The sequence below is a fragment of the Myotis daubentonii genome, chromosome 1 (genome assembly GCF_963259705.1).
Source record: "Myotis daubentonii chromosome 1, mMyoDau2.1, whole genome shotgun sequence".
Lineage (NCBI taxonomy): Eukaryota > Metazoa > Chordata > Mammalia > Chiroptera > Vespertilionidae > Myotis > Myotis daubentonii.
The window spans coordinates 27651998-27671034 of record NC_081840.1 but is presented as its reverse complement, the minus strand read 5'-3'; the positions used below and the strand labels follow the sequence as shown (position 1 = coordinate 27671034).

The following is a 19037-nucleotide window of genomic DNA, read 5'->3' as shown; positions in this document are numbered from 1 at the left end:
CCCACTTCTCAGAAACTCTGGCCTGTGGTTTGCAAATCATGTTCTCTACAACCTCATACTGCATTGCTCCAATATGTAAACTTCTCATTTCTATTAAATTGCTTAACTGTTTTCCAAACATGGAATGTACAGTTCTTCTTTCAGGCCCTTGTTCATCTTTAGAAACCAATGCTGTGCTCTACTCCACTAGTCCTTTGGGTGCTACAATGCTAGGGGAACAGTAGGTGTTAGAGGAGAAAGCTCCTAAGAGGCTATAGCAGGATGGCATAGTATATTCACTGATTCAGCTCTGCAATGATTAGAATAGTTAGGATTACCATAGTTAGTATCTACAACATAAGCTTTAGTATTTGAGTTCTTAATTATTAAAGACTATGGCAGCTGCTCAAGCAGGTGTGGCTCAGTTGGTTGAGTATCATCCCATGCACTGAAAGGTTGCTGGTTCAATTCCCTGTCAAGGCATATGTCTAGGTTACGGGCTTTAGCCCCAGGAGGAGGTATTGGGAGGGGTGTGCAGGAGGCAGCCGATTGATGTTTCTCTCTCACATCAATGTCTCTCTGTCTCCTCCCTTCCTCTCTCTCTAAAAAAATAAATAAAAATATTTAAAATACAAAAAGGTATGGCAATAGAATTTAAAAGAACTCATTTTGCTATCTGCCCAAATCCATTCTCATCATCTTCTGGACCTGTACTTGCTGGCTAATGCCATGTGAGCAGGAGTGATGTGTCACTTCTAGACCAGGGCCTTTAAACATAGAGGTGTGCCTTCTCAATGTTTTCTTCCTCTCCCACTGCCTTGAACCTGGGACCCTAGGCGTGGCAGAGCCATAAGCGAAAGAAGCCTGGTCTCTGAATCACTGTGTGAAGGAAAGCCTCCTGCTGACCTAGAATGTCTACCTGGATGTTAAATGAGCAAGAAACCAATTTACTGTGTTTGAGCCATTATTTTGGGGAGGGTTCATTACAGCAGTTTAGCCTACTCTAACAACTTGATTTAAAAGAATAGTACACAAAATAAAATAAAGAATGGTACAGATTATGTTTATGCATAATGGTCTGCCAGGATAGAGTAGTCAAGCCTAGAGAGTGGGATAGGGGACTGTCACCCATAGGCACTTCCTTAACAAATTTACAAAAAATTTCTATTGCCAGTAAGGAAAGAAAACAACGGAAGTTAGCAAAACAGTGCTGGTACTAACTTTACTTGTTGTAGGAGTCATTCCTTGACCACCCCGATTGTCACTGAATTTCCTTTCACTCCTCTAGCACTCATTTTCCCTAGTTCTTACCTGGAACTTACTGTGGAAATGAAAGAGCAGAGTTGGGAGTCATATAGGGTAGGCCACTCAGGTAGGGCCTCTCAAGACATTAATCCCTTCGGGGGGTCTGACCATCCATGAACAGAACTCTTGTAGAGCTTAGCAGGCTCTCAGACCCGGAGATTCATGCTAACCATGATGTATAACCCCAAATGCGTATGCGTAATTGTGGTGAGCAGCAGCCTTTCGGGATCCACTGTCAGGAAGCCCTCTTGCTTATATGAGGGCAACTGGGGAACTAAGTAAATAACCAGAGGGCTGTTCCCTGAACAAGCAGTCAGAGAACATGGGGTGGCATACTCATGAAGAACTGACCATCCAGCCTGTGAGTTAATCTAGGGATCAACTCCACAGAGTTACACACTTAATGGCCAAAATCCTTTTAGGAAATTCAGTCTCTCTTCCTTGGAGTGTTGTTATAAGACCACCAAATTCTCTTTAGGCTCCTTTGTAAGCTTTCCACAGTTCTTTCTAAGTTCTTCTGATAAGTAAGTAATAGTCAAGTACTGTTTGCTGTCACACTTCTCTGAGTCTACATCCTAGATTCCATGGTTGGACTTGAATGTTCCCAAGTTCTGACACTTATCCACCAGGTTGATCGCTTTAATGTCCATGTACTACTTCTTGGTCATGTGAGGATTAATTGAGTTAAAAGTTTTCAAAAGTTATTTCATATGAACATTATTAATTAGATTATACACCTCATATAAAACACCAGACATGCCCTGGTATCTTAAACCTACTACGAACCTGAATGCTTGATGCGGTTTAAGGAGGTGCTGAGATAAACAAGGATGTGGAAGTAGAAGCATCCAAGTGTAGGTACTGCCATTCAAAATCTGCCCGTCCCACGACTGTGTTGTCAACAATGGCAAGACCTGATATTGATTTGAAAGTTAGTTAAAACTTCATTTCTCTTAAATCTGAAGTGTCCTGCATATTTTGAGATTTAGTGCATAATGACTTTATGCATGGCTTTTCCCCCTTGATTCTAAAGATTTTTATAGATGTTTTATTTGGTCTTTTTTTTCTCAAGATTTCCAATGTCTTTGACCTGTTATCATATTTTTCTCCTCCTACTTCAACACCTTCCCCCTTTCTTCTATTTAGTTGTACAGATCATCTCTAGTTCTAGGCCTTTTAAATAATTATTTTTTTAAAATTCAGTGACCAAAGACACAGAATTCTAGCTGAAGGTGCATCTTACCTTTAATTGAAAATAGGGTAATGTTTTCTGTTTTGCTTCCCGTATCCCTTTTAGTGGTGAACCCTTGGTTGATCTTATATTTCAGGTCACTGTTAAGCTGGAGTTACAGGCCACTGCTTCTCAAATTTTTACATTTATCAGTAGTTTGGCTTTGGATTCAAGCAATATCCAAAACTGTACAAATTAAAAATGGATCCATGCTGGTCTCGATCCAAATCTTTAACACAAATTTCTGCAAATATTAAGAGTCTATCCTGCCAAGCCAGTGTAGCTCGTGGTTGAGCATCAACCTATGTGAACCAGGAGATCATGGTTCAATTCCCAATCAGGGCACATGCCCGGGTTGTGGGCTTGATCCGCAGTAGGGGATGTGCAGGAAGCAGCTGATCAATGATTCTCTCTCATCTGATGTTTCTATCTCTCTCTGCCTCTCCCTTCCTCTCTGAAATCAATAAAAATATATTTTAAAAAAGAAAAAAGATGTCTATCCTGTGACCACTTCCCCTCCCCCAACATACGTGTACTTCAGTTTAAGAAGCAGGACCTAAAGGATACAATCTATGGTAACGTGCTGTTCTCTGGTGATTCAGATTTCTTCCTGATAGAGTTGGATTATTTAGTCCTCATCCTAAACATGGCTAAGACGGAAAGACTAGTATTTACACCAAAGATAAAAATTAATGTGTAGTGACCAGTATCCCAGTTCTTTGAAATATGTGAAACCTTAGGGGGGAAATGTTACAGCTTATTGTCAAAATATATCACTAGTTCTTTTTTTGTTTATTTTTTTAAAGAGAAGTCAGTGCCTTCATTGGCTGAACAAGCTACTTGAGGTGGATGAAGCAGGAGTGGGTGTCTCCAATGCCAGGCCAGCCTTGCTTCATGGCTTTGTAGGCAATGCAGAACTCGCCCAGGTAGTGCCAATCATCTTGGGCTGGATTCCCACCTGGGTGAAGGTCTTGCCATTGGAGACACCCACCGTGTCGTCCACTGTCTCCTGCAGGATGATCTGTCCCGCAGGTGTCTTCACCTTGGCTTCTCTCCCCTGGTTGGCTTTGTACAGGGGCTTCAAATGCTGCTTCGGCCTCTGCTGCCAGGCGCTGTGCAGCTGTGTCACGGTGACAGCTGCTAGGAGGCCATGTCCAGCAGCTGGTCAAGGTGCACACCGTGGAAGGTTTGCTTCTGCTCCAGCTCCATGTCCACTATCTTGTTGGTTCTTCAGAGAGGACTGTCTAGTTCTTAAAGTGGTGCAATCAAGAGGGACTCTTTGGGCCCTAGCTGGTTTGGCTCAGTGGATAGAGCATCGGCCTACCGACCGAAGGGTCCCAGGTTCGATTCCGGTCAAGGACACATATCCAGGTTGTGGGCTTGATCCCCAGTAGGGGGCATGCAGGAGACAGCCGATCCATGATTCTCATCATTGATGTTTGTCTCTCTCTCCCTCTCCCTTCCTCTTTGAAATCAATATATATACGAGAGGCCCAGTGCATGAAATTCATGCGCTGGGGGTGGAGGGTCCCTCAGCCAGGCCTATCCCCTCTCACAGTTCAGGAACCCTCGCTCCTTACCACCTGCCTGCTCTCTGCTCCTTACCGCTCAGCTCGCTGCTCCTTAGCACTGCCTCGGAGGCAGGAGAGGCTCCTGCCACCGCCGCTGCGCTCACCAGCCCTGAGCCCAGCTTCTGGCTGAGCGGTGCTCCCCCTGTGGGAGCACACTGACCACCAGGGGGCAGCTCCTGCATTGAGTGTCTGCCCCCTGTTGGTCAGTGCACATCATAGCAACTGGTCGTTCTGGTCGTTGCGCCGTAAGGGTTGCTTAGGCTTATATAGATTAAAGGGGGACTCTTTGGGATACAACTGCATACTCAAGAATACAAACTTTGGGAGCAGATGGCCTGGATTTGTTCCTGAGTCTGGCACTTAGCAGCTGTGTGACCTTGAGACCTAGTTTATGACATTCACTTTCTTTAAATCCTGTTGGCATTTTACTTCCATGCTGTAACTCTGGAATAGAGGTTTAATTGCTCCAAATTTCATGATTGTTAATGTCAGTTAACATTTCTGGGCTTCACTTTCCAAAACCTCTTCTTCATCTGCAAAACGGTGTTCCTGACGGAATCTACCCCACAGGATTGCTAGGAGGTCATCCTGACAGTCATGTTACATTTTGAATTTTACTGAGACAAAATGAGGTTGTGTACTTTGTCACAAGTTATTATTTGTGGCCCAGGCCAGTAAGAGTTGGAATCTCCAACTAATCTTATTAACCAATTCCAATTAATCTTATCATCCTCCACTTGTTTCTAGGCTGCCACCTGAAGGACTTTGGAGATTTGAGTTTCACTCCAGTCCCCAAAGATGATCTGTACAACAACCTGATAGCAAATCCTCGCTCGGTGGGCCTCGCCAACCAGGAACTGGCTGAGGTGGTTAGTAGAGCAGTATCAGGTGGCTACAGCTGTGTCACAGTGGGAGGAGACCACAGGTAAGTTGGGAGCCAGTGGTGGTGGTGGGGCTACATTGCATGGTGCTTTGGGCTAATCAATTAGCTTGTCTCAGTTTCCTGAGTAAACTACCCTTCAGAATTTTTAAGTTATGATGGAAAAAAAATAAGCAGAAACTCATATGAAATAGAGAGGCCAGAAGTAAAAGCTGTCATGCCCTGTCAGTTGATCTTGAAGCACAGCAGGAGGAACTCTTTGTAACAGCCCTCCCAGCTTCTTTCCCCCTCTATAAAAGAATTCCCTCTCCTTTGTTTTAGTAAACTTGCATGTGGCCAGCCACGGTTACATGTTCGGGGTTACAATTCTGTTGTTCCTGAAGAAACCCGTTTTCCTGGGGGAAAATCTGGCTGACTTTTAAAGTTAACAATGCATAACAGCATTTTTTTAAATAAGCATTTATTTATTTTTATTTATTTTTTGTGTGAATCCTCATCCAAGGATATTTTTTTCCATTTATTTTTAGAGAGAGTGAAGAGAGGAGGAGACACACACAGAGAGAAATATCAATGTGAGAGAGACCCATTGATTGGTTGCCTCCCACGCGTGCCCTGACCAGGCCACATGCCCTGACCAGGGCTGGGGATCAAGCACGCAACCAAGGTACCTGCCCTTGACCGGAATCAAACCCGGAATCAAGTCCTCAGGCTGACGCTCTATCCACTGAGCAAAACCAGCTAGGGTCATAATAGCATTTTGATGTCGAAGATTATGAGCTGCTGGAGGCACATGTAGTTTTTTTATATAGTAGGACAAGTTCAGAAGTAAACTAAGCAAAGCTTTTAGACACAGTCCAGTGTTTCATGCTTATCTCTTAGAAAGCTTTCTTAAGAAACTGTCTTACAACTTTCATTTGGCTATTGGGAGGATTGGAAGGATAGGCTGGACTTTTTGGGTCTTTTTTTTAAAGCATTTCTACTCATAGGTTTGTTCCAAATTCCCCACTTGTCATATGAATGCATTCTCTATCTCCACAGTAACTGACCCTAGGTGACTGACACAATAGATTCTTCCTCTCTTAGTGAATCAGCATGTACTGTGTTGAACACTGTTCTGATGTGTTCTCAAGGGATTGTGGGAAACTTGTGACTTATTGGGCCTAGATGAAAAAAGTAGGCATGGAATGAAAGAAATTAAATTCTACAGAATTTCAGAGATCAGTCTGGACTAGAGTAGTCAGACTTCACAGGGGAGCTAAGAAATGAAAGTTTTTGTTAGAAAGAAAAAAAATGTTGGTATTAAAGTACTAGGAGTATTAAGCACTGCATATATATTCTCAGTTAATCATTTGTTATTCCCCAGGATATTTTATATTTTTCCACTGACTTTTAGGGAGGGAGGGAGGAACAGGGGGGAGGGGGGGGGAGGGCATGAATGTGAGAGAGACTCATCAATTGGTAGCCTCCTGCATGCATCCTGATGGGGGGGCAGGGTGGGCGGGGGGGGGGGGGGGATCGAACCTGCAACCCAGGTATGTGCCCTTGACCAGGAGTGGAACCTGAGACCCTTTGGTGCACAAGGCCAATGCTCTGACCCTCTAACAACTGAGCAACACAGGCCAGGGCGAGGACTAGGAATTTTTAGGGTCACTCTGCTCCTTTTATATACAACATACAGTATGGACTTAATCATTAAACCAACTCTGACTTAAACAAACTGAGATTAGTATCCCTGCCTTTTATTTTTATTTTTTAATATATTTTTATTTTTTACAGAGAGGAAGGGAAAGGGATAGAGAGTTAGAAACATCGATGAGAGAGAAACATCGATCAGCTGCCTCCTGCACACCCCCTACTGGGGATGTGCCCGCAACCAAGGTACATGCCCTTGACCAGACTCGAACCTGGGACCCTTCAGTCTGCAGGCCGAAACTCTATCCACTGAGCCAAACCGGTTAGGGCAGTATCCCTGCCTTTTAGAAAAGGAAAGTGAAGTCTAGAGAAATTAGATGACTTATCCTAGATCATACACCTCTTCCTGGGGGGTGGAGGAGGGGAACAACACAGCATTCTGACTTAATCCACTGCTTTTAGCACTAGACCATGCTATTCCTCAAAAAGGCCCTACGTGGGGCATGCAGGTTAAAATGCTGTCACATGCTATCCTGACCAAGAAGGATGACTGCAGTTAGTTCCTAAAATGCTTAAGATGCATTTCCCATCTATGTCAAATTCTTTGGTTACAGAAGATCGGAAGCTTTCCAACCACTATTTCATCCGCTGTGTTTTTACAGCTGAGACAGGACAGTGGGCTAATGTAAGAAGATACCAAGGATAAGGAAAGGCAAAAACAGAAACAATATTTGAATGTCATACTAATGTATATAACAGGCAAATACACTTGTATTTTATTCAGTGCTCTAAAAGAGGTCTTTAATTGGATTGCTCTGTTACTTTAAAGACTTAACTTTGATTTTTCATTTTAGAAAGTATCACTCATTTTTAAAAGCTGTAAGGCTGACTTTTACCCTTAAAAAGTTAATGTAACTAATTCTTTGAAAGTGATTAGATCTCCCTGGTTTCCCTTAAAGAGGCATTTATGAATTGTCACATATAGACCACATCCTTTAACTGGATTTCCTTCTTGAACAAATTAAGGTCCCTTTCTGGGTCAAGGCTAATGGATCAAATTTTAGGGATGTGGGGCAGTCTGTCACACTGCAGGGGATAACCAGTGGTCAGCTTTGAACGTTTAGAGTCTTCCATTTCTCCCTATCTATCTAACTCACTTAACCTCAGCCCTGTAGATTCTGTCTCATCCAAATCCTGCTTTAGTCTGGGGCCCTGACTTTGCCCCGAGGACAAAGTATGAGCTGCATTGGCTGAGGATATTTGTTATTGGTGATGTTTGCCAAGCAGAGGGCCTTGAAAATTATTGGAGACTAGTGACCCTTGAACGACTCAGGGGTTAAGGGCACCAACCCCCCTGCACAGTTGAAAATCCAAATACAACGTTTGACTCACCAAAAACTTAAGTTGTCCCTTGGTATCTGCAAAGGATTGGCTCCAAGTCCGTCCCGCCAATACCAAAATCAGTGGATACTCAAGTCCCTTATCTAAAATGGTATAGATAAATGCATATAGTTGACCTCTGCACCCAGATTTCCAATCGTGGATTGAAAATAGTTATGGTATTTATTTGCCCTGGCCTGTTTGTTTCAGTGGTTAGAGCGTCGACCCGTGGACTGAAGGGTCTTGGGTTTGATTCTGGTCAAGGGCACATACCTTGGTTGCAGACTTGATCCCTGGCCCCGGTTGGGGTACATGCGGAAGGCAACCAATCCATGTGTCTCCCCCCCCCCCCCCCCCCCCCGCCTTCTACTCTCTGGAAAATCAATGGAAAAAAGACCCTGAGGTAAGGATGTTTAACAAAACAAACAAATAGTTACAGGTATTTATTGAAAGAAATCCATGTAGTTCAAACCTGTTGTTCAAGGGTCATCTATATTTGTTCTTTACAGCTTGGCAATTGGTACCATCAGTGGCCACGCACGGCACTGCCCAGACCTTTGTGTGATCTGGGTTGATGCCCACGCTGACATCAATACACCCCTCACCACTTCATCTGGATGTCTCCATGGACAGCCGGTTTCATTTCTCCTCCGAGAACTACAGGACAAGGTCAGTAGGCCAAGATGAAAAGAAAGTCGAATGGCTTGCAGGGGCTTTGAGGGTCCAGTTCAGTAAGATTTCTGTGAAGGATGGGTTGCCAGTGGTAGAAATGCTTACAACTCCTTCATTTGTTTATCAAACATTATTATGGGCCAGGCAGTCTATTAGATGCTAGGAATATAAACATGACTAGGGATATAAAGATGGTCCCTGCTCTTGGGGGGTTCTTAATCATCTAAGAAAGGAAGGTGGTACTGGGTAACTCTAGTGATTGATACACCCACAGCTTGAGGACTTCTTGGTTACAGGCTCCCAGCCTCACTTTCAGATGCATTGGTACAGAATCCAAGTAAAACCATGATTACCTCTAGGTAATATTTTTCTAGGCTGTGCAAAAGACACTGGAGTCTAGGCATAGACTAGAATCTGTTTATCCCTCCCCTCAGTGAGGGGCCAAGTTAAACCAGGAATAACAACGGTTATTCATTAGGCAGAATTCATGTTTTGGCTGTTGGCAACTTGAGATGACAACTGGGTTATGTTCCAAGAACCAATCTGTAAATAATTCAGTAATATGAAAAGGGCTAATCAGCAGTATTCCTGCTATTTAGGTAAGTTAATGAGAAACCAAGACCACCTTAGGAGAAAAGATTTTTATTCTGCTTGAGAATGCTATACTGTGTTCTTCAGTTGCCTTTCTGAATCATTTCCACTTGTATCAATTTTCTTTCCCAGATCAAGTGTGTCTTGTGTTGCTTAAGCATATCTTGTAGATGGATGACAAAGCAAACTGCATATAATGGGAAGCACATGGTGACTTTCTTGGCGAGACCAAAAATCCTTAATGAATCCTGTTTATTCCTCTCTACATAGGTGCCACAGCTCCCAGGATTTTCCTGGATCAAACCTTGTATCTCTTCCCCAAGTATTGTGTATATTGGTCTAAGAGATGTGGACCCTCCTGAACAGTAAGTTGAGATATAGGGTTATAAACTTTGGGCCCATCCTGGCCACTTATTTGATACTAGAGGCCCGGTGCACAAAAATTTGTGCACTGGGGGGGTTGGGGGGGAGGGGGGGAGAGAGTCCTTCAGCCCGGCCTGTGCCCTCTCGTGGTCTGAGACCACTCGGGGGATGACCACCTGCTGGCTTAGGCCCGCTCCCTGAGGGAATGGGCATAAGCTGGCAGTCAGACATCCCTCTGGCAGCCCAGCAGCCCTCAGGGGATGTCCACTTGCCAGTGGGGAGCAGGCCTAAGCTGCAGTCGGACATCTTTAGCGCTGCTGAGGAGGCGGGAGAGGATCCCACCACCACTACTGTACTGGCAGCCGTCAGCCTGGCTTGTGGCTGAGCAGAGCTCCCCCTGTGGGAGCGCACTGACCACCAGAGGGCAGCTCCTGCATTGAGCATCTGCCCCCCTGTGGTCAGTGTGTGTCATAGTGACCAGTCATTCCCAGTCGTTCTGCTGTTAGGGTCAATTTGCATATTACCCTTTTATTATATAGGAGTGCCTGGCCAGCCTGGGTGAGGGGCTGATGGCTGTTTGCAGGCTGGCCACACCCCCTTCAGGGTGGGGGTCCCCCCTGGGGTGCCTGGCCAGCCTGGGTGAGGAGCTGAGGGCCGTTTTCAGGCTGGCTAAGCCCCCCAGTGGGGACCCTCACCCCATGAGGGTGTGGCCAGCCTGGGTGAGGGGCTGATGGCTGTTTGCAGGCTGGCCACAACCCCCAGCCACCCAAGTTCCCAGTGGAGGCTGGCTGGAAGCAGGTATCTGGGATTTATTTGTCTTCTGTAATTGAAACTTTGTTGCCATGAGCGGAGGTTTGGCTTCCTCCATCGCCCAGGCAACCAAGCCTCCTGCTAGCTCCAGTTCCATGGCTGCCGTCCGCCATCTTGGTTGGGTTAATTTGCATATAGTCGCTCTGATTGGCTGGTGGGCGTGGCTTGGGGCATAGCAAAGGTACAGTCAATTAGCATCTTTGTCTTTTATTAGTGTAGATGTTGTTCCTTGCCTTAACTTGTTGTAGACCACTGTAAAGACAAAACCCCATCTAAATGTGCATTTAACTTGCTATTTAAACTAACGATTCCTTCCTTTATATCTCATTACAGTTTTATTTTAAAGAATTATGATATCCAGTATTTTTCCATGAGAGACATAGATAGACTTGGTATCCAGAAGGTCATGGAACAGACATTCGATCTGCTGATTGGAAAGTAAGTAACTACAACAGATGTCTACTCTAGGTTCCCAGGGTAATACAGCAGCTCCCAGGGGGCAGCATACTTTAGCTTTTCTCTTGAGGATAGTAGCTTTTCTTTCAAATAAAAGCAAAACATGTACGTTTAAAAATTTCAAATAATTTAGAAAGGGAGAATATGAAACATAGGTCATATTCTTCCTCTGGGGTTGCGAGGGGGTTTCCTTGAAATCATTGCCCAGATTCTCTTTCTCATGGGTTTATCTTTAGCTCCATTTAAATGCTTATCTTTTGAGATGAGAAGCATTCATTGTTCTAATTATCCCATTTTTCTTAGCCTCGCTATTTCTTCATCTGAATGGAGTTTTTTGTTTTGTTTTAATCCTCATCTGAGGATATGCTCTTTCGATTTATTTTAGAGAGAGGAAGGGAGGAGGGAAAGGAAGAGAGAGAAACAGAAACAGAAACATTGATGTGAGAAACGTCGATCAGTTGCCTCCTGTACATACCCCAACTGGTGATCAAACCCAAAACCTGGGTATGTACCCTGACTGGGAATCAAACCTGTGACCTTTCAGTGTACAGGATGATGCTCCAACCAAGCCACACTGGCCAGGGCCAACTGAAAGAAGTTTTATAATAAGCAAAACTTGGTAGTGAATAAAGATGGCAGGTGAATGCTAACCCAAATGCTAGTTTTAAGAGCATTTTCTCAGTGCTGAGTCTTTATAACTGCCATCTACTAAGAAATTTAGTTGTTTAGCATATAGATGTTATATGTTAGTTTCAGTCATTGGACACCTGGGATAAATTAAAGTTAGAATTGGGAGATGATAAGATTGCAGATCTAGCCTGGCCATTGTGGCTCAGTTGGTTGAGCATTGTCCCATATGCCAAGAGGTCACCAATTCGACTCCCAGTCAGGACACATGCCCAGGTTGTGGGCTTGATCCCCAGTAGGGGGAGCACAAGGGGCAGCTGATTGATGTTTCTCTTTCTCTCCCTTCCCCTATCCTTCCTCTCTTTAAAATTAATAAAAATGTATTTTAAAAAAAGATTTCAAATCTAAAGTCAGTTAAGTTCAGCTGCTGTTACACTCTGAGAGAATAAAAGCAAATGTAATACAAATGAAATTAGAATCTATCAGGGCCCAAGGTCATATGAAAGTGAAGAATTCCCTCTACTGACAATTGTTAATTTAAGAGGCTTTAATTTAATGCTCAGGGTAAGTCAGAAATATAAACTGGATTTAGTCTGAGGCACACAGAACATGGAAAAATTATGAAATGGAGTATAAACACTAATAGGCAAATACTCTAGTAACTTCTAAAATAGAAAACCTGGAAATCTGATGCATTAACAAAATACCAGGACTAACAGCAACAAAATCAGGAAGTTGCATCTGCAGGAAGCATGAATGTTCAGGCACAAATGACTATTCTCTTATCCTTCTCCTTTCAAGAAGACAAAGGCCAATCCATCTGAGCTTTGATATTGATGCATTTGACCCTACACTGGCTCCAGCCACAGGAACTCCTGTTGTAGGGGGACTGACCTATCGAGAAGGCATGTATATTACTGAGGAAATACACAACACAGGTAAGTAGTGATTAACCTGTTCACTACATAGGTAATTATGGTGAAGCCTCTTGTCTGCCAGGGGAATCTTTTCTATTATTCATGTCATTGTAGACATTGTTTTTGCCTAACCTGGTTATTGCTAAAAGTCATGTGGTCAGGCTAATAAGGGATAGTCATTTAGAGGCATGTTTGCATCTGGCTCATACCAAAATATGGTAATACTGAATAAAAAGTTGTCGTCTTAAACATTTATTAGACACAAGAATAACCTGCCAAACTAATGCAGTTCTTTGCATCTGAACTGTCCAAAGGCAGATTAAGATTAAAACTCAACACCAGCTATAATTTTTACCTTAAATTAAGAAGTTGGTTCGCCTGGAGTTGGGAATGTGGAGTTAAAGCTTCTCTTGGAGATATTTCAAAGCTACATGTAGGGCAAGTCTTATACTGGAGCTTATTTAATAGGAGCTTTAATACAGGAGTAGTGGAAAATGAATGGCTGACAGAAAGATTAATAAAATGAATGCTAGGTTATTGAGAGTGGCTACCAAGGAGTTGCTGTCCCAAAACTCCTATTTGTCTACAAACAGTTTCTTTCTTTGAAAAATAAAATTTTTTTGTTTTGTTAATCCTCACCTGAGAATATTTTTTCCCATTGCTTTTCAGAGTAGAAGGGAGGGAGGGAGAGGAAGAGAGAAAGAGAAACATGGATGTGAGAGACACATCGATTAGTTGCCTCCTATACGCATCCCAAAGGGGGGTTGAGGGACTCAAACCTGCAACCCAGGTACATGCCCTTGACTAGGAATTGAACCCGAGACCCTTTGGTGCGCAGGCTAATGCCCTAACCACTGAGCAACGTCAGTCAGGGTAGCTGTTTCCATTTGTCTGAAAGCTTCTTAGTTTTAAGGCTACTTTAAATGACCTTTAATTGCAAAATTTAAACTTCCGCAGGATACTTCAATATCATCTCATGAAATTAGGGTCTAAACAGCATAAAAACCCCAGACTGAAAGGTCCAGCCAGGGCTATAGGAAACCCTTGACCAGCTGGGATAGATGTGGGAATTGAGAAATGGTCTCCCTGGCTCTGGAGCCAACTAGACTCTTAGGCACTACAGAAAGGAAAACAATGCTTATCTATCAGATCTGACAGAAGCAAGGTAGTCTCATTCTCAGGCCCACAATCTTAGACGTTAATCGTCCTTGGGTTGGTGGCAAGTGAACCTGGGAGTTCAATCCTCCATTTTGGTTCCCAGTGACACCACCAGAGCCAGGGCTTGGTAACAGCTAGTACTTAGAAGGAGTGGTGGTCATACCTTGACCCTCTCTCTCCTGTTGCAGGGTTACTCTATTCTAAACGACTGTCTATCATGACACTGTCAATTAGACACATAAAAGAGTTTGCTTAAATAATTTACAGGGTGGCAATAATATAAAACCATAGGTAATATATATATATTTTTAAGAGCTCAAACCCTCTTGATTACTTCTGGGCTCTGCTGAAGGCCCAGCTTTAGTCGGTGGAATTCAGACACACAAATTATCAGAGATGCAGATGCATGTGCAGGAATTAGTAGAAGTGGTACAGAAGTTTTGCACAGTGCACTGAACTATGCATTATTAACAAGGGACGGCACACTGAACAAATGTCCTGGCAATGAGCATATCATCCTATACAATAAAAGTCTAATATGCTAAGTGTCCAGTTGTCTGGTCAGCTGTTCAACCAACCAAAGTGTAGTATGTTAATGATATGCTAAGGCCGCTCAACTGCTTGCTATGATGTGCACTGACCATGAGGGGGCAGACGCTCTGACTGGTGGATCAGCTTGCTGCTGGAGTCTGGCTGATCCAGACTGAGCGATAAAGGGCCGAACACGCCCTGGAGCCCTCCCGCTGTCCCTCCCTGGCTGGCCAACCTCCCGCGTCCCTCCCTGGCCTCAGTTGTGCACCAGTGGGGTCCCTCAGCCTGGCCTGTGCCCTCTCACAATCCAGGACCCCTTGGGGGATGTCAGAGAGCTGGTTTTGGCCCAATCCCGCAGGCCAGGCTGAGGGACCCCATTGGTACATGAATTCGTGCACCTGGCCTCTAGTGTACTATAATGTAATACCAATAACCCATTAGCAATATTCACTCATGTTTCCAGGCTTTATGGCCACTCTAAATATTCTCAGATACTTGTATTCTCGAATACTAGTGTGTTCAGATAAATCTTGAAAAGGTAGATTAACTTCACTCAGAATACCCAACTAAAAAGTTAACTACCCCAGAGAAGTAGGGGTGAGGGAGTTGGGGAGGAGATAAATGTGGAATCTGCCCTTAGAGCTCAGACCTGCAGAAGCGAGAATAAGATCTGCAGTAGTAACTATACTTCAGGGGACGGGGTGCCTTAAGTATGTGGATACAGCATCAGAGTCAAAAGTGGGAATAGAATTTTGGCTACATGCAGGCAGGCATCTGGAAAGTTCCTTAATATTGGAAATGGCACATATTTTCTCAACAAGTAGGTTGGGAACTCCTTTACCCACAGCCCCCCAAGCTCTTTATTCTCCTCACAAAGCCTGACATCTATGCCTTGTATGTCAGTTAAAGAGGGATGATTGCTTTTATTACCTTAAAGGTTTCTTTCAATTCTACTCTAATACAGCAGTGGTTGGGTGCTTTGTTGTTTTGTGTGTTTTTTGTTAATCCTCACTAGAGGATATTTTTTCCCCATTGATTTTAGAGAGAATGGGAAGGCAGAAGAGGGAGAGAGAAACTCAATGTGAGAGAGTCACATCAATTGGTTGCCTCCCCTACCAGCCAGGGTAGGGAACCTGCAACCCAGATAGATGCTCTTGATCAGAACTGAACCTGTGACACTTTGGTTCACAGGCCGATCGATGCTCTAACCACCAAGCACGCTGGTCAGGGCTGGTGTTGTGTGCGTGTGTGTGCGCGCGCGTGTGTGCTCGTGTTTTTATTGATTTGAGAAAGGAAGAAACCGATCAGCTGCCTCCTGCATGCCCCCTATTGGGGATTGAGCCTGCAACGTGGGCATGTGCCCTGATGGGGAATTGAACTGGTGAACTCTTGGTGCATGGGACAATGCACAACCACACTGGCCAGGGCAATATAACAGTGTTTTAAAAATAAATTCAGGCCCTGACCGGTTTGGCTCAGTGGATAGAGTGTCGGCCTGTGGACTCAAGGGTCCCGGGTTCAATTCTGGTCAAGGGCATGTTACCTTGGTTGTGGGCACATCCCCAGTGGTGAGTGTGCAGGAGGCAGCTGATCAATGTTTCTCTCTCATCCATGTTTCTACTCTCTATTCCTCTTTCTTCCTCTCTGTAAAAAAATCAATATATTTAAAAAATAAAATAAAATAAAATAAATTCAGGCCCAAGAGAATGAGGTATAAGGGGCTTCCTGACAGTGGATATTATAGTAGAAAATGGTTGGTTTTTTACCTTGGTTTATTCTGTCCAGGTGGTACGACCCTCACTGAAACAGCAGCTAAGAGATTTTCTGAGGTTTTGTCAAACTTTGTTCTTTTAGGGTTGCTGTCAGCACTGGATCTTGTTGAAGTTAATCCTCAGTTGGCTGCTTCAGACGAAGAAGCCAAGGCTACAGCTGGCCTGGCAGTGGATGTGATTGCGTCAAGTTTTGGTCAGACAAGGGAAGGAGGGCACAATGTCTATGACCAACTTCCTACTCCCAGTTCACCACATGAATCAGAAAGTGAAGAACGTGTGAGAATTTAGGAAATACTGTATGCTGACACGTTCGTCACAATGGGCATTCCAGAGTTGTGAAGTTTTTGAGGGGGCAGACACTACATGGTCATCTGGGTCAATACTGCCTTAATGAGAACATTTGCGTATTCTCACAATTGTAAAATTTCCTTTCCCTCTCCATTTTGGTGACCAATGATACTACTGTAAATGTATTTGTGGGTTTTTTTTTTGCAACTCACAGGGTATAAATATGTTGGAGTACCATGTAAATTTAAAGAAGTCATAAACAGCATTTATTACCTTGGTATATCACACTGGTCTTGTTGCTGTTTCTTCACATTAACTGGTTTTCCATCTTCCCTCCCTCTTCCCACAGTCTGGCTACACAGTGCATCCTTGAACCGTTAGCTCACAGCAGCAATACTTATTCCACATCTGTAACACTATTCATTCTCAGGGTCAAAGTTCTGGTCCACAAACCCTTCCGTGCAGGAAGTTCAATGCTTGCGAAAGAATTTGTAATAAACCAGGCCTCCCAGGATGGCTAACTCCAGTAAGATGACAATGGAAAGTAGCAGCTTGTTGGTTGTCACTCTACAAACACAAACAAGTGAGCAGTCAGAAGTCTGGATAACCTTATTTCTTTCCATTCTTTTTTTTTAAATATATTTTTTATTTCAGAGAGGAAGGGATAGGGAGAGAGAAATAGAAACATCAATGACGAGAGAGAATCATTTATCAGCTGCCTCCTGCACGCCCCACACTGGGGATCTAAGCCCACAACCCAGGCATGTGCTCTGACCGGGAATCGAACCATGACCTCCTGGTTCATAGATCAGTGCTCAACCACTGAGCCATGCCAGCTGGGCCCTTTCCATTCTCAATACATTAAGGTTTGACTTGGGACCAAGGCTAGACACTGTGAGGTAGACTGAATTTTTGTTTGATCTCATAGCCACTTAGCAATAAGTATACACAGGCTTACCACAAAAATATTGCGGGTTTGATTCCAGACCACTGCAATAAAGCGAATACAGTAACAAAGCAAGTCACATAAATTTTTTTTGTTTCCTGATGCATATAAGTTATGTTTACATTAGACTATAGGCTAGTAAGTGTGCAATAGCATTATGTCTAAAAAAAAAACACAACACATGCATACCTTAATTTTAAAATGAGCTTATTGGAAAATGGCACCGATAAATTGCTTGACACAAACCTTCAATTTGTAAAAAACAAAACAAAAAAACAACACAGTATCTGCAAAGCACAATAACTCAAGGTATGCCAGTATAAGGTTCTTTAGCTGGTTAAGTGACAACTCGGAAGCTTCTTTAGCTATCACAGAGAAAAAACACTATCTACCTCCCAGAAATGTTGAAAACTGGGACAATATATATCAAAGGTATAAATGGTTTTTTATTCTAAAATGTCTTCAAATAGTAGTTACTTCCTCACTTTATTTTTTTAAAACCTCACCTGAGGACATGTTTTTATTGACTTGAGAGAGGAAGGGGGAGAGAGAAACATCAATGTGAGAGGTTGCCTCCCATAACGCAACCCAACAGGGATCAAACCATGTAACCTTTTGGTGTACAGGATGATGCTCCAACCAACCGAGCCACTCGACCAGGGCTGCTACTTCACTTTAGAACTAGCTTTTCTAGGAGGGTCTAGTTAGGAAAATAGTATTAAATATAATATGAAAAAAATATCTATTCTGAAATCCAGTTGGATCATATTACAAAATTAGCAGTAACACAGTATCATCTAATCATATAGAGCCGTATCGGTTACATACTACAGTTGTGAGCATATGTTAGAAAAGTATTTGTGGCAGACTCGCCAGGGCTGACATGCAGCTCGGGGACAGGTGCTAAGTAACCAGAAGCTGGGTAGTACCTCTCTTACTTTCTCTTTCTCCCAGGATTTCTCTACAAAGGCAATATAGGAGCTTCAAAGAAAAATCCACTGTCTTTTGTTAATACAAAGAATCCAATCTCTGGTTCTCATGTTCACTCTAAACTAAAGATTTCCCCCTATTCCATAAGGAATTTACAACTGTTTAGGAAAATCTCACTCTCCTGATAATTCCATGACTCAGTTGTGATTTTGATCCATGCATACTACCACTTACCCCAAATTCATTTTGTTGTCAGCACGTACATCAAGGATTTTTAAACAACTTTTTGCTAACAAGACAGAATTCCCAGGTAAGGGATTGACTCTGACGAAGAGCAAGCAGAGCCAAAAGCAAGTATTGAGCAGGAGCAGTGAAAATAGTTTTTTAATCAAGTTTTTACGAATATGAAGCTGTATTACTCCCATGTGCTGTTTTCTCTAAGGAATGTAAGCTGGGAATAAAAGTACTTTCAGTGGCCCAGCCAGTGTGGCTCAGTGGTTGTGTGTCAACCTATGAACCAGGAGGTCACAGTTTGATGCCTGGTTGCCGGCTACAGGGCATGCAGGAGGCAGCGGATCAATGACTCTCATCATTTATGTTTCTCTCTCCCTTTCATATATATATATGCTTTCAGTGGACAAATTTTACACGGTTCCAAATCAGAGCAGCATATACTTTTAACAAAAGATTTTGTCTTGGGATATTTAACTACAGAAGACAATATTCTTTATTTCTTCAGCTTTATTAGAACCTTTGCAAGTCACAGTTTAAAGCTTTTACACTCTTGGTTGAAAGGCATGAGAGTTAAGAGAAATTAATTTTGTGACTATTTCTAAAACTTACTTTCTGGACATTGACCGGAGAATCTTTCGACTTTTGCTCAAGTTTTCATTTGTGTTTACCAGCTGAGAAGAGAAAACAGCAATTATTTTCCCCTTCTTTCAAAAGTATACACTCTAGAATTTGAACATTCCTAAACTGACAGTGGGCAATAAGAA

General features: G+C 43.2%; 2 protein-coding genes and 1 pseudogene across 14 annotated transcripts in view; 1 reads left to right on the top strand and 2 right to left on the bottom strand.

Moving 5' to 3' along the window:
* ARG2 (arginase 2) overlaps positions 1 to 16443 on the top strand; it is a 39123-nt gene extending 22680 nt beyond the window's left edge. The window contains exons 3-8 of the mRNA XM_059692647.1: positions 4834 to 5011; positions 8488 to 8647; positions 9512 to 9606; positions 10748 to 10852; positions 12299 to 12435; positions 15958 to 16443. Coding sequence (XP_059548630.1) covers positions 4834 to 5011; positions 8488 to 8647; positions 9512 to 9606; positions 10748 to 10852; positions 12299 to 12435; positions 15958 to 16163 — 881 coding nt within the window. The 3' untranslated portion in view covers positions 16164 to 16443. The remainder of the gene's footprint in view (positions 1 to 4833; positions 5012 to 8487; positions 8648 to 9511; positions 9607 to 10747; positions 10853 to 12298; positions 12436 to 15957) is intronic.
* The window catches only part of VTI1B (vesicle transport through interaction with t-SNAREs 1B), a 32722-nt gene that overhangs the window by 1832 nt on the left and 11853 nt on the right, over positions 1 to 19037 (bottom strand). Inside the window, exons 5-8 of one of the 13 annotated variants that reach the window (XM_059692705.1) lie at positions 18883 to 18944; positions 16437 to 16730; positions 15870 to 16110; positions 2071 to 2198 (exon numbers count right to left, since the gene is read on the bottom strand). In XM_059692705.1, the coding sequence (XP_059548688.1) occupies positions 16634 to 16730; positions 18883 to 18944 (159 nt within the window). In that variant the 3' untranslated portion in view covers positions 2071 to 2198; positions 15870 to 16110; positions 16437 to 16633. Of the gene's footprint in view, positions 1 to 2070; positions 2199 to 4357; positions 8810 to 9276; positions 9429 to 10726; positions 11239 to 15773; positions 16111 to 16436; positions 16731 to 18882; positions 18945 to 19037 lie in introns of those variants that run through there. The other 12 variants (XM_059692722.1, XM_059692731.1, XM_059692687.1 and 9 more) reach the window with 12 other exon arrangements.
* On the bottom strand, positions 2219 to 3985 carry LOC132232962 (small ribosomal subunit protein uS19-like; annotated as a pseudogene).